Genomic DNA, 15,930 nt, shown 5'->3' on the forward strand with positions numbered 1-15,930 from the left:
TGGCACCTGGCAGTGAAGCTGCATGTGCCTTCAGTGATGTTCCCAGCAGCAACAGCACTGAATCTCAGCAGGAGCCTTTCTGCTACATAATCAATTGCTAAAATGTCAGTGTCCTTTATGCACAGTGGTAGATCCAGAACCAGCCAGGGCAGTGTAATTCCGCATCAGGTTACAGGGAAGGCCAGTCACTATCCACTGAGACTGATTCCTCCAACTCCACACCAAGGCAAAGAATGGGCAGAAAGAGGTCATTGTTCTCACTCTTTCTTCTTTTGCAGGTATTGGGGGTCCCAACTGAAGACACCTGGCCTGGACTTTCCAAGCTCCCCAACTATAACCCAGGTAGGATTCAACTCACGAGAAGGCCAGCTTTTTCTCTGAGCCTCTAGCCACTCCATTGTTGGGTCAGTAATTCTTATTATGAAAAATCCTGTGCTTCGGTGTTACTAAATCCCTTGAGCTACTCAATGACAGTGGTGTTTAAGGACCTACAACAACACTGGGATTTGCTTAGTTTACAGAGTTACATGTGTGGCGAAGCTGCCTCACTGAGTGCTGGTGTAAGTCTAATGGAAGATTTCATTGCTCTCTCACAGTGTATTTTGTCTCCACTCCTCAGTGGAGTGGAGCAAAGGACCAATGTCTCCTCGTTCAGACTGGAAAAGCTGACAGGCACCTGGAGATGCAGTTTATCTGAACTTTCCTTATTTTTATGGAGATTGGTTTGGGGACCTTTAGACCTCTGCTTTAAAGGTCACTGTCCCTGATTTTGATGTGGGCAAGGTGAGAAATCTGTGTGATTTACAAAGCTGGATTCTTTTATTTCCACATGGGCTGGTAGAGAAGTCTGTGTCCTGAACTTCAAAGGGCCAGTTGTCTCTTATTTTGATGTGGGCAGGTTGAGAAATATGCTTTGAAAAGCTAGCTCAGTCACTCTCCCTCTCCCTCTCCCTCTCTCTCTCTCTCCCTTTCTCTCTTTCTCTTTTTGTTTAATGTTTTCTCCCGGGAAAATATATTCAAGTGTCAGTGAGGGGGAAATGATGAGCACTGATTCTCAGCCTCTCAGCAGGATCATTCTGCAAGAGAAATATAAAAGTGAAATATTAAAAACCCTAGAATGTGAAATTCACCCATCTACAATCCAGCCATTCTCTCTCACTTATACCATAGGAGAGTGGTGGGGGGAGCCTGTCTATCTGGACGGAAAAAAAAGAACAGGGGGGAGAGGAGGAGGGAGAAGACGTGCTTTGAGCAAGAGGTTTACAGGTTTAGTAGAGCATAGTAACATCTTTTCAAAGAAGTGGGTGTTGCTCTGTGACCCAGTCCAAGATGCCCCTCCTTTGATTCTGGTGCATGAACACTAAACAGCCCCCATTTTCACATGGTAGCCGAGATTGGCTGAACAATAACCTGGTCTCACAGTCGAAAGGACTGGAATCTTTCACACAATTAGCTGAGACACATTAATCAAACCAGCGTGAAATGGGAATGTGTCGCTGTCCACAGCAAGTTTAATTTGGATAGCAAGCAAGCACAGAGCAGACAGCTGGAGGAAGCATTTTCTTCTCTTAAGTTGTAGAAGGCCTGGCTGGGTAGTCAACAAGTTGAGAAGAGTAGTCTGGAAGATACAGAAATGCTCATGTGTGGGAGGAACTAATCACAAAGAATTTTTTTTTTATGCCGGTCATCTGCTAATACAAAGCCTCAAACATACAAACATGCAGACTCTGAGTGATGAGGTTAGGCATTGTGGTGCTATGTAGAGGAACAACATAACAGTGCAAGCACCAAGGTTATGTTAGCAATGAAACTTGCACAGACAACAGAGAATGGGAGTGCCTAGAACTGCTCTGAGTAGAGATTTCCTCAGCTCTGTTTTGTCTGAGTAGCAGTGCTGTCCTCTGCTGCTGTGGAGGGTGCCAGTGGCAGGGCTGGGAAGGAGCGGACAGGCACCTGGATAGCAGGGCAATAGCCGCAGTGAAGTCAAGTCATCATAAGCAGTTTTCAAGTCTGACTTGCTTTCAGACTTGATAGAAAGTTTCCCTAATGGAGTCCAGAAGGGCAGAATTGACCAGTGCTGTGATACTGGGATGCTGGTGCCAGGCAGCAATGCAGGACTGAGGACACTGTTCTGTTGGAGCATCCCACGGAGCTGGCTATGGAGTGCTATGAGGGGTGCTAGAGGGGTGAAGAGGGGTGCTATGTCAGTGTTTGGGGCAATAGCTGTGATAGCTGGAGAGGCAATATCCCTTTCCCCTCTTGGGAGCTAAGGGGCTGCGAGCTGTTCCAGCCACCTACAGGAACCAAGCACTTGGCTCACACCTGGATTACGCAAACCAGTCTGGAGAGAAGAAGGCTAGTCTAAAGTTGGACTATTTGCCCTACTCATGAACTAAATCAATTCACTTTTTGATGGGACTGCTGGTAAGAAGACAAATTAGTCTCTTTGTTTAAAGATAAATACCATTTATATGCTTCTGGGCACTTCCCCTCTCTTCCCTGAAGCACAAATGCTGTTTTCCCCCAGGACATGGTCAGCCCGAGTACAGTCTGTGGAGTCTGCCTGAGAATACCTTCTCTCTTGGGGTTTTTCCCCGACCATTTTTGTGAATCTGGGTGCCTGGGTTGGTTCAGATAAGCAAACAGACTTTGGAACTCTTCCCCAAATCCGATGGTTTGAATTCTTTTAGCTAGTCCTATTGATGTTCACACTGAGCACAGGCAGCAAACAAACAAACAGGTTCCTGCCCGCGGCAAGGAACGAACACGGGCAAAACAAAGCACTGAGGTGTGATCCTATTCTCATTGAAGTTGATGGCAAAACTCCCACTGGATTCAGCAGCCTAGGCTCAGCCCCAGACTGAGATTATTACTGGAAGAGTTCCTAGGCCAGGTGGGTTAGTAGGAATCTTTGAAATGAAAGCTGGAAACCTTTAGGTGTTTTCCTGTCGCTGCTGTGGGCTTGAGCACATCCTGCTGCAGTCTGAAAAGGATACAGCGTGGGCTGTGGGGTCTGTGAGTCAGGCACACACAGGGCAGCTGGAGGAAAAGCAGCTCCTCTGCCTCCTCTATGGGCAAATGTGCAAAGGAGGTTTTGACTACCCTATGCCCCGGTGTCTTGCACAAAGAAGTTCAAGAACAGCCTCATGCCCATTCCCTACAGTTTGCCGGAGTCTCAGCCTGACTCCAGGTGAATGGGAAGGATGGGTGAGTAACCCCCTTGTGGCCAGCCCTACAGCTTGTTATCTCACCTTCTCTTTCCACGAGAGACACTTGGGTTAGGGAATTGTGTGCAATCATAGGGCCTGCAAGCAGGTTGGAGAGCCATTCCCTGGAGAACATGAAGGACTGGGAGAGCTCCTGTCCCACATCTCAGCACACTCACCCGCCTGTCTCCCTGGCTCCCTGGGCTTACCAGCCCTACCCACAGTGACAAGACTTTGCCCTGTGTTTGTTCATTTGTTCTGTTCCCTCATTTTGCTTCCCCTGAAAGAGGCAGTTGTAGCTCTGTTAACACTATTTTTGAAAGCTCTCATGCTGTGTGAGCTCAAATCCTTGCATTAATCTACTGCTGTGTTCATTTCACTGCGCTGAAAAGCAGTGAGTTTAAATCCCCTCTAAACACCATTGGTGACACCAGAAGGCCAGTGTTTTGATCCAGCCCCATTAATGGTTACAAGTTTGAATCTAGACAGCAGGGGTCAAGGGCAGGAAAGGATTAGGAATCACAGCCCATGACATTAAGCTAGTGCTTTTGCCAAACTGGGAATACTGGAGAGCCCAATGTACCGAGTTAGTTTTTGTTTCCTTTTTCTGACATTCGGATTCCAAAGAGTGGGGAGCAGTGCATATCTACCTATAACGTGACAAACTGAGAGTGAGCCTTACTCCTTGATTTATTGCCCAGGCTGAATGATGAACTTGCCTATGTCAGGTAAAATCACCTCGCAGAGCAGATGCAGGTTTCACACAAGGCCTTTTCAGATGCAGCAATGACTTTCACATAAAGCCTAGTTTTTCACGTATCTGCAGGCTTTGATATACTGAACGAGATTTAGAAGCTTTCCAAAGTCAACTTGTGCTCCTAGGTCCGGATTTTCAGTGTCTGTTGCGTTTCCAGGATGTCACCAGCAGATGGAGGCAACAAGCAGCAGGCCCTGAAACGCGAACTTCCCGTTTCATTTGTGAAAATGCAGATGAAGTCTGCATTCCGAGTGCTTTTTTTTTTTTTTTTTTTTTTTTTTTTTTTTTTTTGGGTAGTCTCACTATTATGCTTACACATGGGATGCTTGAAAACTGAATTCTAAAACGATAAAATTTTTATTGTCATAACAAACCGCATGTGGCTTTGATCTCACAGGGAAGAGCAGCACTGTAACTAATGTGCAATGTATGCTAGCCAGGGTGTAGGGAAACTTCCCATCTGTGTGGCGATGGGCACAGCCTGCAGTTTCCAGCCTGCCACACAGACAGAGCTCTGCTCCTGTCCTGAAGCCACAGAGATTTCACTAATGAGAGAAATTTTCTCTGTGAGCCTGCAACCCCACTGCCTTCATCCAGCAGCACTTGGCATCCTCTTTCTCTCTCTTCATCAATTAGGAAAGTTTAACTTTTGTCCTCTGGCTTGCTTGCCTCATTATCAGTTCATTAGGCACTTCCACCTGGGTTTTCAAATAGGAAGGTATTTCCTCATTAGCACACTCTGCCTTGCATAAGGATAGAAAATAACAAACCTAAGTGCTACCTCTCAGATCAACTCATATTGTTAAAAAAGCCGATCAGCCCTACACAATCCCATCATTTTATGTCTAGATCATCATTGTGAGATGATTAAATCAGTAGTTCATCCACTTTTTGGAATGATCTAAATATTCTTTATCTCTTACCTCTATGGAGTAGCTGTTTACAGTGTTTTAAATTTTAGATTGGTCTTAATCTTACAGTAGGGAAAATATTTACTGCTCTGTTTTCACCCTGCTCAACACAACGGGGCCTCGACATTCTCTAAGGATTTGTCTACATGGGGTCAGTCAGGAGATTAATCTGAACTGATTTAAAGTGCATTAGTTAACTGCGTTAAATCCTTGAGCAGAGACACACTGTTTTCTTACCCATATCTTCCATTTATAATCAAAGCTCTGTGTACCCGGAGTGGCAAATTTGGCAGTCCTCACTCAAGCTGAATTCTTCACTGAGAGATGTGTTTGGACAGGGACAGGAGTAGTTGGCTTGCTGACTCTTACACTATCCCTTGCAGATAATTATTAATCTCCAGGTTACATAAAAGATAAATTTAAGTCTAGAGGCTTGCTCAAGACAGCAAACACTACAATTCAGGTATCCCTCCCAATTCCCAATAAGCAAGCTTATATTTATATTTCTAATGTAAAGAAAATCCTATTTCCTCTTTGGAATGTTGATCCTGGAAATTCACTCTGCAAAAACAAAGTGACATTTCACTAAGGTATCATTGAAACATTTTGCCCTGCTGTTACCAGCTGAACATGCATTTTTAAAATTCTGTGTTAAACTCACTAAAGAATATTAATGTTAGAAGATTTCAGTAAAGTACAGTACTTAAGTAATCTTGGCATTTTTACTAAATATTTAATGAAATTGATATATTGTCATAGAGTGTTTTCATCTCAGAAATCAAATTTTTCTGATAGAAAGTTACAACACCTGAAAGATTTGGCCAGCTCTGTGAAGAGGCAAAAATTTCTACCTCATACAGAATTTTTTTTTTTTTTTTTGCCTTTCCAAACAATTTTTAAAAATTATTTTTCTTCTATTCTATCTGGAAACTTTACATCTCTACTCAATATGGATAATTTATTTCTACACTTTTATTACCATCAAGAGGGCAAAAAGAAGGAAAGATGATCCAGTGAAAATGTTACTAGAGATCCAAGAGGAATGTTTTGCCAATCTTCGTGAGTTATTTGGGAAAGGAGTATTCAAGATGCTAATACATAACTTCTATATATTAGTGATTTTCCGGTGCTCTGGCACATAAACAGCCATGAATCCCATCCCAAGGTATATTCCCATTTACTGCTCTAGAAATTACTTTAGTACTTGGGTGTAGGAGAACAATTCAATTCTGAACTGTTACTTACCCTGTGACAGACAGGTTTAGCTTGCCTGGTTTAATGTGCAAGATTGCTGCTGGAAAGGTCAAGGGCTGGAAGTTCAGTCATTTGCACTTTTTCAAGTTGTCTGTGCATCAAGCCAGACGCCGGGTCTGGCACTGTGGAAATGGCCGTGCAGGCAAAGGCAGAGGGGACTCCCACTTTGACTGCAGCAGGCAGCTCCTGTCCCTGAGTGAAGTGCCAGGTGCTTCCAGGCAGGCGGGGAGGGCAGATGCTCTTGGAGGGTGCAGCATTAACCCCAAGCAAGCTCTGAGTCTGCTGGCAGCAGAGCAGTGGTGCTTGCCTCCTGGTGGTCTCACTGCTGTGGGGAATGCTTGTCCAGGCTGAGCTGGAAGAGAGGTCGACACCACCCTTCCTGCCCTCCTTCCCATGACTAGAGTGCCACTGTTCATTCTCTGCTGTCAGAAACAGTGCTCAGGAAAATGTAGGTGGGTAGAAATTGCAGCCTTTCTGATGCAAGAAAATCTCTCTGTTGATCAGCTCTACGGGGAAATTTTCCAGGCTTAAGCCATTCATTCATATCTAAGTCTGAGAAAATTAATGCTTTACCATGAAACATTTGAGGAATGTATTCCTCTACATTTACCACAATATTTAGAAATATGTCCTTGAAAAATATCAGCAAGAACACAGACTTCACAAAACTGCAAACTCTGCTAAGTTCCAGTCTGATAGAGATCACAACAATCAGTGAGCACAAAGCCTCCATGAGCATGGTTAACTGGACAAACAACAAACTTAGTGAGAGCTGTGGCCAAGAAGAGAGTGGGATCAAAGTGCCTCGTCTTCCATCCCCAATCTTACTGCTGCATCCATGAAGAAAAGCCCCATGTACCCATGGGGGCAATATGTGAAGCTCAGCAGCCCCTTGGAAAGTGAAGACAACTGCTGGGGATTCAGGCCTGCAAACTTCTTTTTGCTCCCTTTGAGTGAAGGCTTGAGGGACTGCTACTGCTTTTATTGATGTCAAAGCTAAGGCTAACACTGTAACAGGAGGAGGTCCAAGGCCTGTACTCACAGATATATGAAAGGAAAGGGTTACAGAACTCAAACGGCTTTATTAAGATCAATGCAGGCACTCAAGTCCCATAGGAATAATGTATATTTATAAATAATAAGATGATAGATTCTATAGGGCCCTTTGAAATTCTGAGCACATTTTTTGTAGGGGCTCACAGAATGGGTTTTGGCTCGATTTTCATTTAATCTTGTGATTGCATATTGCACTTTCTAGAACTGGTTGCTTCCAGGAGACCTCAGAGACTCCGAGTCATCTGTGACAGGTAAGCTACCTATAACAGCAATGTCAAAATCGCCTCTGGGTTTATTTGTTTCTTTATGCAATCATTTAAGTTGAAATGAGCTCTTCTGGCAAGCTCAGGAAGAGCAGGGTGGCTCTGTAGTAACAAGCAGATCTAACATCAGTTAAGCAACTGATTTTGAGAGATCGCAGCAAAGGTAGACACATAGTGGGTTTATTATTCTCAGAGGAGTAGTGATTATTCTGAGATAAGCAGTGATTCAATGACTTTGTGTGCAGCTTCTTGTGGGGCACAGTTCCACTGAGAAGGTCGTACTTTCCCAGGACCTCTTGCCTAGACTGAGGACAGACTTTGCACTGTCCCAATTTTCATTTTTGAAAACAGACTGTAGGAATGTTGCTCAACAGCGGTAAGGAAGACATGCTAGGACAGCATTTTCATGAGACAATGAAATAATCTTATGATTAGTTAGGAGGGGAAAAATCACATTCTTAGTGGCCAAAGCTATGAAATGAAGGCCATGGTTACACACACAGCTTGACCAGACACACCAGGACTGCTGAATCACTTCCTAGTGTGCTAAGGGAAGGGAGTATTTTTTCAGGCACATTTACACACACACACACACATATACAGAATGTATATATGAATCAGTGAAAGAAACTTATAGACAAAGTGCCCTAACCTAGCTGAGGGAGTCATTTGAATCAAATCCCCCTAAACTGATTCTGAGGAACACAGCAGGTTTTATAGATATGTAGGAAAAGTCAAGACAGGATTTGTCCTGAAGATTGTGTACATGAAGATGTCAATAATCAAATAACCTTTGAGGACATAACCACATGTTTCATTGCTGTTTATTACCAGTTCAGATGATTGCTTGGGATCCAGCCCTGCTAGGAGGGAAGTGTGCTGTGCTTCAGAGCAGGATTTCCCAGATGCTGTTCTATATAGCTGAACAAACAGGCTAAAGTTTTCAGCAAAGCACAGGTTACTGAAATGCCAGCCATTGTCACGCACAGCTTGAGAAACACAGAAAGCTCAATATGTCCCAAACCCTTATAATGCAGGTCCTGGAACAGAACAAATCCTCTCTCAGCCTGAACAAAGAAGTAAGTATATTCCTTGCAACTGTACTATATTGCACTTCTGCTTTTTGGCCATAAGCCTTTGACAGACCCCATTACAGGTCATACCAAGCCTAGCACCTCTGTGGCAGAGCTCTGGGCTGCATGTGGGCCAGTTCCAGCTCTGCCTTAAAGTCCTGGTGCTGCCAAGGCCAAATAACTGCCTTGGAATGCTCAGCTTGGGAGAAAGAGGGAGCTGCTTCATACAGACCACTCAGCCATGACTCTCCATGGACAATTTAAGAAATCAAAGGGGAGCTCTCCACAGAGCTTGGCCACCACCAGGAAGCCTGAGCTGTGGTGGGAAGCACTGAACTGTGTTGCTGCCCAGAGCAGGAGCCTGCAGCAGCAGGGACTGAAGGAGCAGAAGGTCTCCAGTAAGACCCTGCTATGGCAGGGGCAGCCTGTCACGCAGCTCTAGCAAGAGGCCTCAGGCTGGATGCTTTGCCAGTCCCATGCCTGGTCCCCAAGGAAGCAGGGGCTTGAACTGTTCTGCTGGAGGTGAAAATTCAGCAATTATCTACCGCAGTGAGGCCAGATACCTTCAACAAATTTGTTTCTCAGGGTCTCTTTCTCTCCTTCTGTCTTGGTGTTTTTTCCTCTTCTTTTATATTTTACATTTTATCTCCTCTAAACAAAAATGTCAACATGTTGAATGTCCTGTATAGGGAGGGGGAGTGCAGGGGCAGGGGATCCCAGCGCCTGATGTCACTTGGAGGGGAAGCACCGCTGGGGGCCAAGGGAGGAAGCACAACGGGCCATGCTCTGAAGCTGAAATGTGATCAGAACAAACAAACAAAGTAAAAGCTGTAAAACTAAATGACTATTTTTATTTGTTTCCTTGTTGGTTTGTTTTCGCTCTTCCACTTCCTTGTCCCCAGCTGTGTGCTCCTCTAGAGAGCAGCCACTTGGCATTGGTGTTTGCTGGGCATGGAGCATATGTGTATTACATTTATTTTAAGAACTCATCCTGAGAAACAGATTCTTCTCTGTGAATCCCCAACACATTTTACAACCAGCTGCACTACGGGTACTGGGGTAGAAGAAATGGTATTTTCTTTAGGTTTATTAGGTTTGACCTCTGTTCTTCCCAGTCACGTTATTTTCTACATTAGGATTATCACTGTAAACTGGTACCACCAAACTCTGATATTACAGTTACAACACATAAAATATAGTCTCCTCAGCACCATTTCCCCTTTCATTTACAACCTTCTTTTTAAAAAACAGAAATTTGTTTTCAAAATTTGTCTGTAAACATGAGTTTGAGCTAAAATCCTGGATGCATATCCCCCAACATAGTCAAACTCAAATGGAAAAGCAAATGTCCTGAGAAGTTATATATAGCTGGGATAGGTTTATCCAGCTCCCCTGTGTCCCTCCACTGTCTTTACCTCAAGCTGAGAAGGACTGGTTCCAGCTTTCTGGCTTGTCCTCATCTCCTGTGCAATTTTTTCTTCTATTTTCCTAGGATGAGGAGGGTGCCAGCAGCAGAGAATTTGGCCTCCAGGATGCTCACAGCCTTCCCTCGAGGCCGAATTTCTGCGCAAGATGCACTTCTTCATGGCTTCTTCAGCCCTCTGCCCCCTCAGCTCTATCAGGTTCCTGCTGGTAAGTTAACTCTCAATTTCATCTCGCCAAGAAAGAGCCGCTGCACGTGCTATTTACTGTGAGTTTCCTCTCTATTTTGAAAGTCTCTGCCATTCACCTGGATGTCTCTCTTTTCTGCCTGCACTCCCTCCCCACTCCTATATGCTGCAAAGTTTACATCCCATGGCAAATGTGACAACTTCTTTTTCTGTTTTTTTCTACTTGACCACTGTGTTAATACTAGAAGGGGACCGTGATGGGCCACTACCATGGTCCATCTGCAAAGCAGAGGTGTGTATGCTTTGACAGGTCACGTCTCCCCCATCCCATAGCCCCAAAGGCCTGGACATTTCCCCAGCTCACACTGTGAGTTCAGTGTAACTCACTCACTGGTCCCTCCTGATGTCCTGAATTCCCATCTGCTCAGCATGGTGTGCTAGCCCCAATTCCCTTGGACTGCTCCTCCTGCTCCCTTTTGATGTTGAGACAGCTGTTCCTTGTGCCCTGTCACGCCAGCTCTCCCTCAGTTTTACCTGCTTTATTTTCTTCTTCCCTTGCTCTCTTCTCTTAAGCACACAGCTGCACACACAGTTGTGCCTCTCCTGGCCTGAGCTGACAATAAACACAGGGTCTCTCAAGCTGCAGTTCTGCTCCTCAGTAGGAAAAGCTCCCTCCTATTGGGCTGCAGGCCAAAGGGACCTTGCATTCCCTGTTGCCTCCTGGGCACCCTGTACACTAGCTAGTTTAGCAGTGTTTTTTAAGATGAGGGCAATTAAGAAAAAGCCTTCATGGACTGTGTTGTCAAGCTACTGGAAAACCAAATTTCTGGCTCCTGCGACACATCTCAAGTGGAGGAGCAGCCAGCTAGCATCTCTCCCAATCCCCCAAACTGCTGCCCTTCAGAAGGTGCTCTGTGTGTGTATGTGCTTGAGTGAGAGACATCTGCATTCCTTTTCTGTTCACCCAGCCACAGAGCACAAATCTACTTTGACACTTTTAGAAAAATGAAAAGATGGAATCTCGCAGGAGCCTGCCTGTGCTGGGGGGGGAGGAGGGGAGCACGCACAGCAGGAGGGAAGTTGACTTTTCTTTATACATATAGGGTTTTTTCCATGCAGAGTTTAAATTATGCCTGATAAAAGGAGTTTCGTGGATGTTTCAGTTCTTTCAAACCCTCCTGGCTTCCTCCCAATTAAATGAGGTTTGTCAAAGCCACAGGGCTCTGCTGCTGCCAGAGAGGCGGACAAGCACTTCCCGCAGTGACATCTCCAATCCCCAAGGGAGAAGATGAAAGTGTCAGTGCTGAGAGAGAGAGGGAGAGAGAGAGAGTGGAAAAAAACAGGTACAGAGACAGACAGACAGTGTGAGAGAAAGGGAGAGTGAGGAGAAATAGAAGGAATGAGAAAACAGATTGGCATGATGTGTCAATCTCTCCAATATGCTGCCAGCGAGGGGACGGATTCATTTCACCTGGGTTTAGGCACCATCCCATATTTATTATCCCCCATATTGCAGCAAGAAGTACCTTGTGGACAGGAAATTGCATGGCGTTATCATAGCAACCAATGTGTTGAGAACAGAATCAAAGTGCACAGGGCTGAAACAAGTACAGTATGATCATGCAAGACCATATTCATGAGTGACTCATTAAGCCTGCAAAATTTAGACAATTCTGAATAATTCCCCATATAGCCATTCCTATTGCCATAATTGTTTAAGACATTTGCTCTCTTGTGTCACTTTGGCATAACATTATTTTGGAATTTAACTGTATCATTTTAAAATTCTTGTTGCTATGATAACAGAGCAGATTTTAAATATATTCTGTTCCCACTTTGTTCTGGAATATGCTGGCTATTAGTTAGCATCCTCTGAAGGGGAAAGTTAAAGCAGAAGGGCAAAGAATGATCTGGAGATGAAAGGTGAAAGAAGAGGGGGTTTATCCCAAGGTGTGTGAGAGAGTAAGAGGGAAACAACATTTGAAAAATTAAAAGGTTCTCATAAGAAATTATTCTCTGTTTTTATGAAATAATTGTATCCATAACTGTCCTTTTTATAAGTTGTTATGACAAGCTGGAAGCTTGAAAAACAGAAAATGTTTTTCAAAGGTCAGTTCCTGGGAAAAAAAATAATTGGAGAAATCACTGTTTCGAAGTTAAGTGCTCCTCCAAATAGCATGCTGCTGATTACCAGGGGGAATGTTAATGATTAGAGGCCGGCTGCTGCCCCTGGGAAGGGGGAGAGGGAGCACAGGGCTCTTAACTTCCTGGAGGCCAGCTCCTGGAGAGTGGAACAGGTTGCTGTTGCTATGCGCACCTGAGTGCAAAGTGCCAGAAAAAGGATTAGCCCCCACTCTAAGGGAGGAAGAAGACTCTCTGTCCTCTGAGTGGGGCTGGCCCACAGAAGGGCCTCACCTACAGCTGCTCACTCCTGTGCCTCTGGCTCTAGGAGGGGATTACTGAGACTTGGGTTCAAACCTCACTCATCTTGGTGGCCGTAATTCATACATGTGCCACCAGCACCTCTGGGTATAAAAACAGAGAGAGATGCAGGGGTTTCTTCAGCTTCCCTTCAGTGTGGCTAGTAGCCTAAGGGATGGCAGTGATGACCTTTTGTAAAGCCGGAGCATTTGCTGTCTTTTTTCTGGCCAGAGCCAATCCTGAGACAATTATCTTTGTGCAGTGCAGCCCTGCACCGCAGCAGCTCTGAAGAAACTTCAGTCTAACCCTTTGCCACCTGCTAAAGCAGAATGTTTTCTGTCCAATTAATCCCTCCTGGAAGAAAGATGAGATCCTTCAATCAAGAAAGCATGAGCTGTGCTCTCAACTCAGTGTCAGTCCTGAAGTGCAAAGGGCCTTCTGAGGAGGTATCCCACTCTGTTGTCAGACAGGTCAGACACCGTAACAGTTGCAGCTTATTATTCTTAGTTATAGATTTGGTTTATTTCCCCTCTCTTTTGCCCTCTGATGCTTTAGAGCAGGTTTGCAAGCAGGGATGGTAAGCGGTGGGATTTGGGGTTACCAACAGTGCACTCCCAAGAAAACACACTGCAAGAAGAGCTCTGACCAAACCACACAGGCACAGGGGCCAGGGAGGCCTGAGCTGGCAGCTCAGATCCTTTCCCCACTGGACCAATGTCCAGTTTCAGTAGAGACCTTTCTCTCACTGTAGGAGATGTTCAACCCTGGACATACCCTCAGCACGGCAGTTAGTAAATTCCAGTACATGCTCCATGAGGAGGATTGTGTGTTGCATGGATGTGATCCTGGCTTTGACTAGGAGGTACTTGCTCTTTTGGGGTACAATTGGTCTCTAACTGTTGCCTCCCCCAGCAAAATAAACCAGTGCACCAAATGGTGAAGACACTGTACCATTTCTCCTGAAACAGCCCACTACGCAGCCTTTCAGAGACAAGGAGGACGAGGGAGGCCTGATGTTGACAGTCATTTTAATGCTGTTGCGTCTAAACTAAGACAAAGCAAGTAAGCAAGTGTGGGCAATGAGGAAGTTAAGGCTGCATGCCATTGCCTACCAAAAATCCCATTACTGTTAGGATTAGCCAGCACTGGTAAACGTTATGGCAGGGGACATTTAAAGAAGAGCTGGCTTTCATGACCCCTTGTTTGGGTTGGCTGGTTTCCCTAGGTTCTCCTACATAGCTAAAAGATTTATACAGTCACTTGATTTCTTTTTTACCACTCTGCTTTGTGACCTATGTACACAGCAAATAGATATCCTTCACTGCAAGTCAGATACAGACACCTAGAAAGTTCCTACCAGGTGTATGAATCTGGTTTATAATGTGTCTTAATACAGGAATAAACCAAAGCTGGTGGTGAGCAGGAAATCAGCTGCCCATTCTAAGCCAGAAGCATTCTTACCTGTGAGGTGATAAAAAAATCTTCCCTTAACTCAGGGAAACCACCTCTCACTTCACCTGGTGTGATCCCCACAGTGGTGAAAGATCTGCTTGCCTTCATACCGACAGGACATTAAAGTTTTGTATTCTGTCATTAAGCCACCACCCTAGGAAAGAGCTGCTGCGACATCACAACAGATGCTTGCCAAATGCACAGGACTCTGGACACGTTGCCCTGTTTAAGCTCTTCCCCACATGCTGTCCTGGAGCAGGCATTGTGCTGGGCACTGTTTAGGAGCACAGGGCAAAAGGGAAGATGGGAAACGAAGGAAAATTTCCTTTGCTCACTACCCAGCTCCTGCTCTTGGAAAAGCAACGGGCGTAAAGTTTGGCCCACATGACTTGAGGAAACAAAGTCCTACAGACATGGATCAAATGCTCTGACTCCCATTGATCTCAGGCCAGAGAATCTTTATAAAGGTCTTATTGTTCAGGGAGACAAACCACTCTTGGAGGCGAGTGCTGGTAATACCGTTCCTGGAGGCAGACACTATTGCATCAGAGGTTAGCAGATGTTTTTCTGTATTTTGTCTAATTGCAAGTTATAGCTGAGGTTTCTTTAACTTCCATTTTCCCTTTAACACTCTTAAATGCAAATCTGAAAAGATTTAGTTGTCTTGTTTGCTGTGAAAGACATCCAGACTGGAAGTCTCACATAGTCGTTTCCCATCCTCAGGTGCACTTCTGACTTCACCCAGTTATCAGCAGAAAAGAGTAAATGGGGAGGTAGTGATCAGATTTCTAAGGCACAAAAGTTAAAGCTAAGTTTGAGATTGTGACAGCAAGCAACCATGAGCATAGGAACTCAATTAGCCTGAAAGACAACTATCTCATTATCTTTCCCAAAATGATATAAATACATAAGAATATAAAAATTTAAAATAAACTCTCTATTGACTGTCTAGATGACTGAATTTCACTGCTCAATTTCTTTAAACACCCACTTTGGTATTTATTTATTCTAAGCGTGAAGCAGCTACGATAATTAGACTGTCAGATTTGGTAAGTTAATGAGGAGTCACTGGAGTGGAAGGTTTTGCATTTGTGAGATTGCTGAAGGAGAGAAGCTCTGTGCCTTCGCTCTATCTCTTTTTTCTTTTTCTTCTTTTCCCCTCTGCTGGGTGGGAAGGAGAGAGCTTGGCAGTGCACAGATCCATTTGAATCCTTTTGATTAGCAGGTTGCATTCCTACCACTGTTCTACCAAATAGTATTTTGCTGGTTGCTCCAAGAAAAAGAAAAAGAAAAAGAAAAAGAAAAAGAAAAAGAAAAAGAAAAAGAAAAAGAAAAAGAAAAAGAAAAAGAAAAAGAAAAAGAAAAAGAAAAAGAAAAAGAAAAAGAAAAAGAAAAAAGAAACTGCAGAGGAGATTTCTAGAGAAGAGTGACTAAAGAAATAATTTTCCAAAAACAATAAGAAGGAATGCAGCTGTGAGATATAGAATCCTGAATTAGTTTATATTGTGGCTAATGTTGCAGGAGAGCATTAAGAAAGAAGCACAGTGAAGGAAAAGGACCCTTTTGCAGCTTTCTCTGTAACCTGATTTTTCCACAGGACAATCAGTGCTCACAGTTCCAGGGGTGAGACTGCAACCTGAAATCTGTGACCTGTTTGCTTCTTACCGAAAAGGCCGTGTCTCAGGAGGTTCGAGCAAGTTTTGGTAGAAACCACGGATGATTGAATAATTCTTGGGTAAGCGTGCAGTTGCCATTGTCAAAGCTGCTGCCATCACCCTTAGCACATTAATTCCTTCATGTATTGAAGGTGGGAAGATAGATCTGATCTGTGGCTGGATGACCACATTCCAGAACAAAGTGAGGAATCTCAGATTTAGAGAGAAGAGATCAGCAAGCCAGTGGCCCCCAGTGAGCAATGTTCAGTGGT

At 44.4% G+C, this 15,930-nt stretch overlaps 1 protein-coding gene across 1 annotated transcript in view; it reads left to right on the top strand.

Annotated features, from left to right (window-relative positions):
- CDK15 (cyclin dependent kinase 15) overlaps positions 1-15,724 on the top strand; it is a 35,034-nt gene extending 19,310 nt beyond the window's left edge. The window contains exons 9-12 of the mRNA XM_066189694.1: positions 279-342; positions 7,387-7,435; positions 10,013-10,152; positions 15,601-15,724. Of these exons, the coding sequence (XP_066045791.1) occupies positions 279-342; positions 7,387-7,435; positions 10,013-10,152; positions 15,601-15,710 (363 nt within the window). The 3' untranslated portion in view covers positions 15,711-15,724. The remainder of the gene's footprint in view (positions 1-278; positions 343-7,386; positions 7,436-10,012; positions 10,153-15,600) is intronic.
- The last annotated feature ends 206 nt before the right edge of the window (positions 15,725-15,930 follow it).

Source organism: Chamaea fasciata, unplaced genomic scaffold, assembly GCF_029207755.1.
Source record: "Chamaea fasciata isolate MVZ Bird 193981 ecotype frontalis unplaced genomic scaffold, bChaFas1.0.hap1 SCAF_8, whole genome shotgun sequence".
Taxonomy (NCBI): domain Eukaryota; kingdom Metazoa; phylum Chordata; class Aves; order Passeriformes; family Sylviidae; genus Chamaea; species Chamaea fasciata.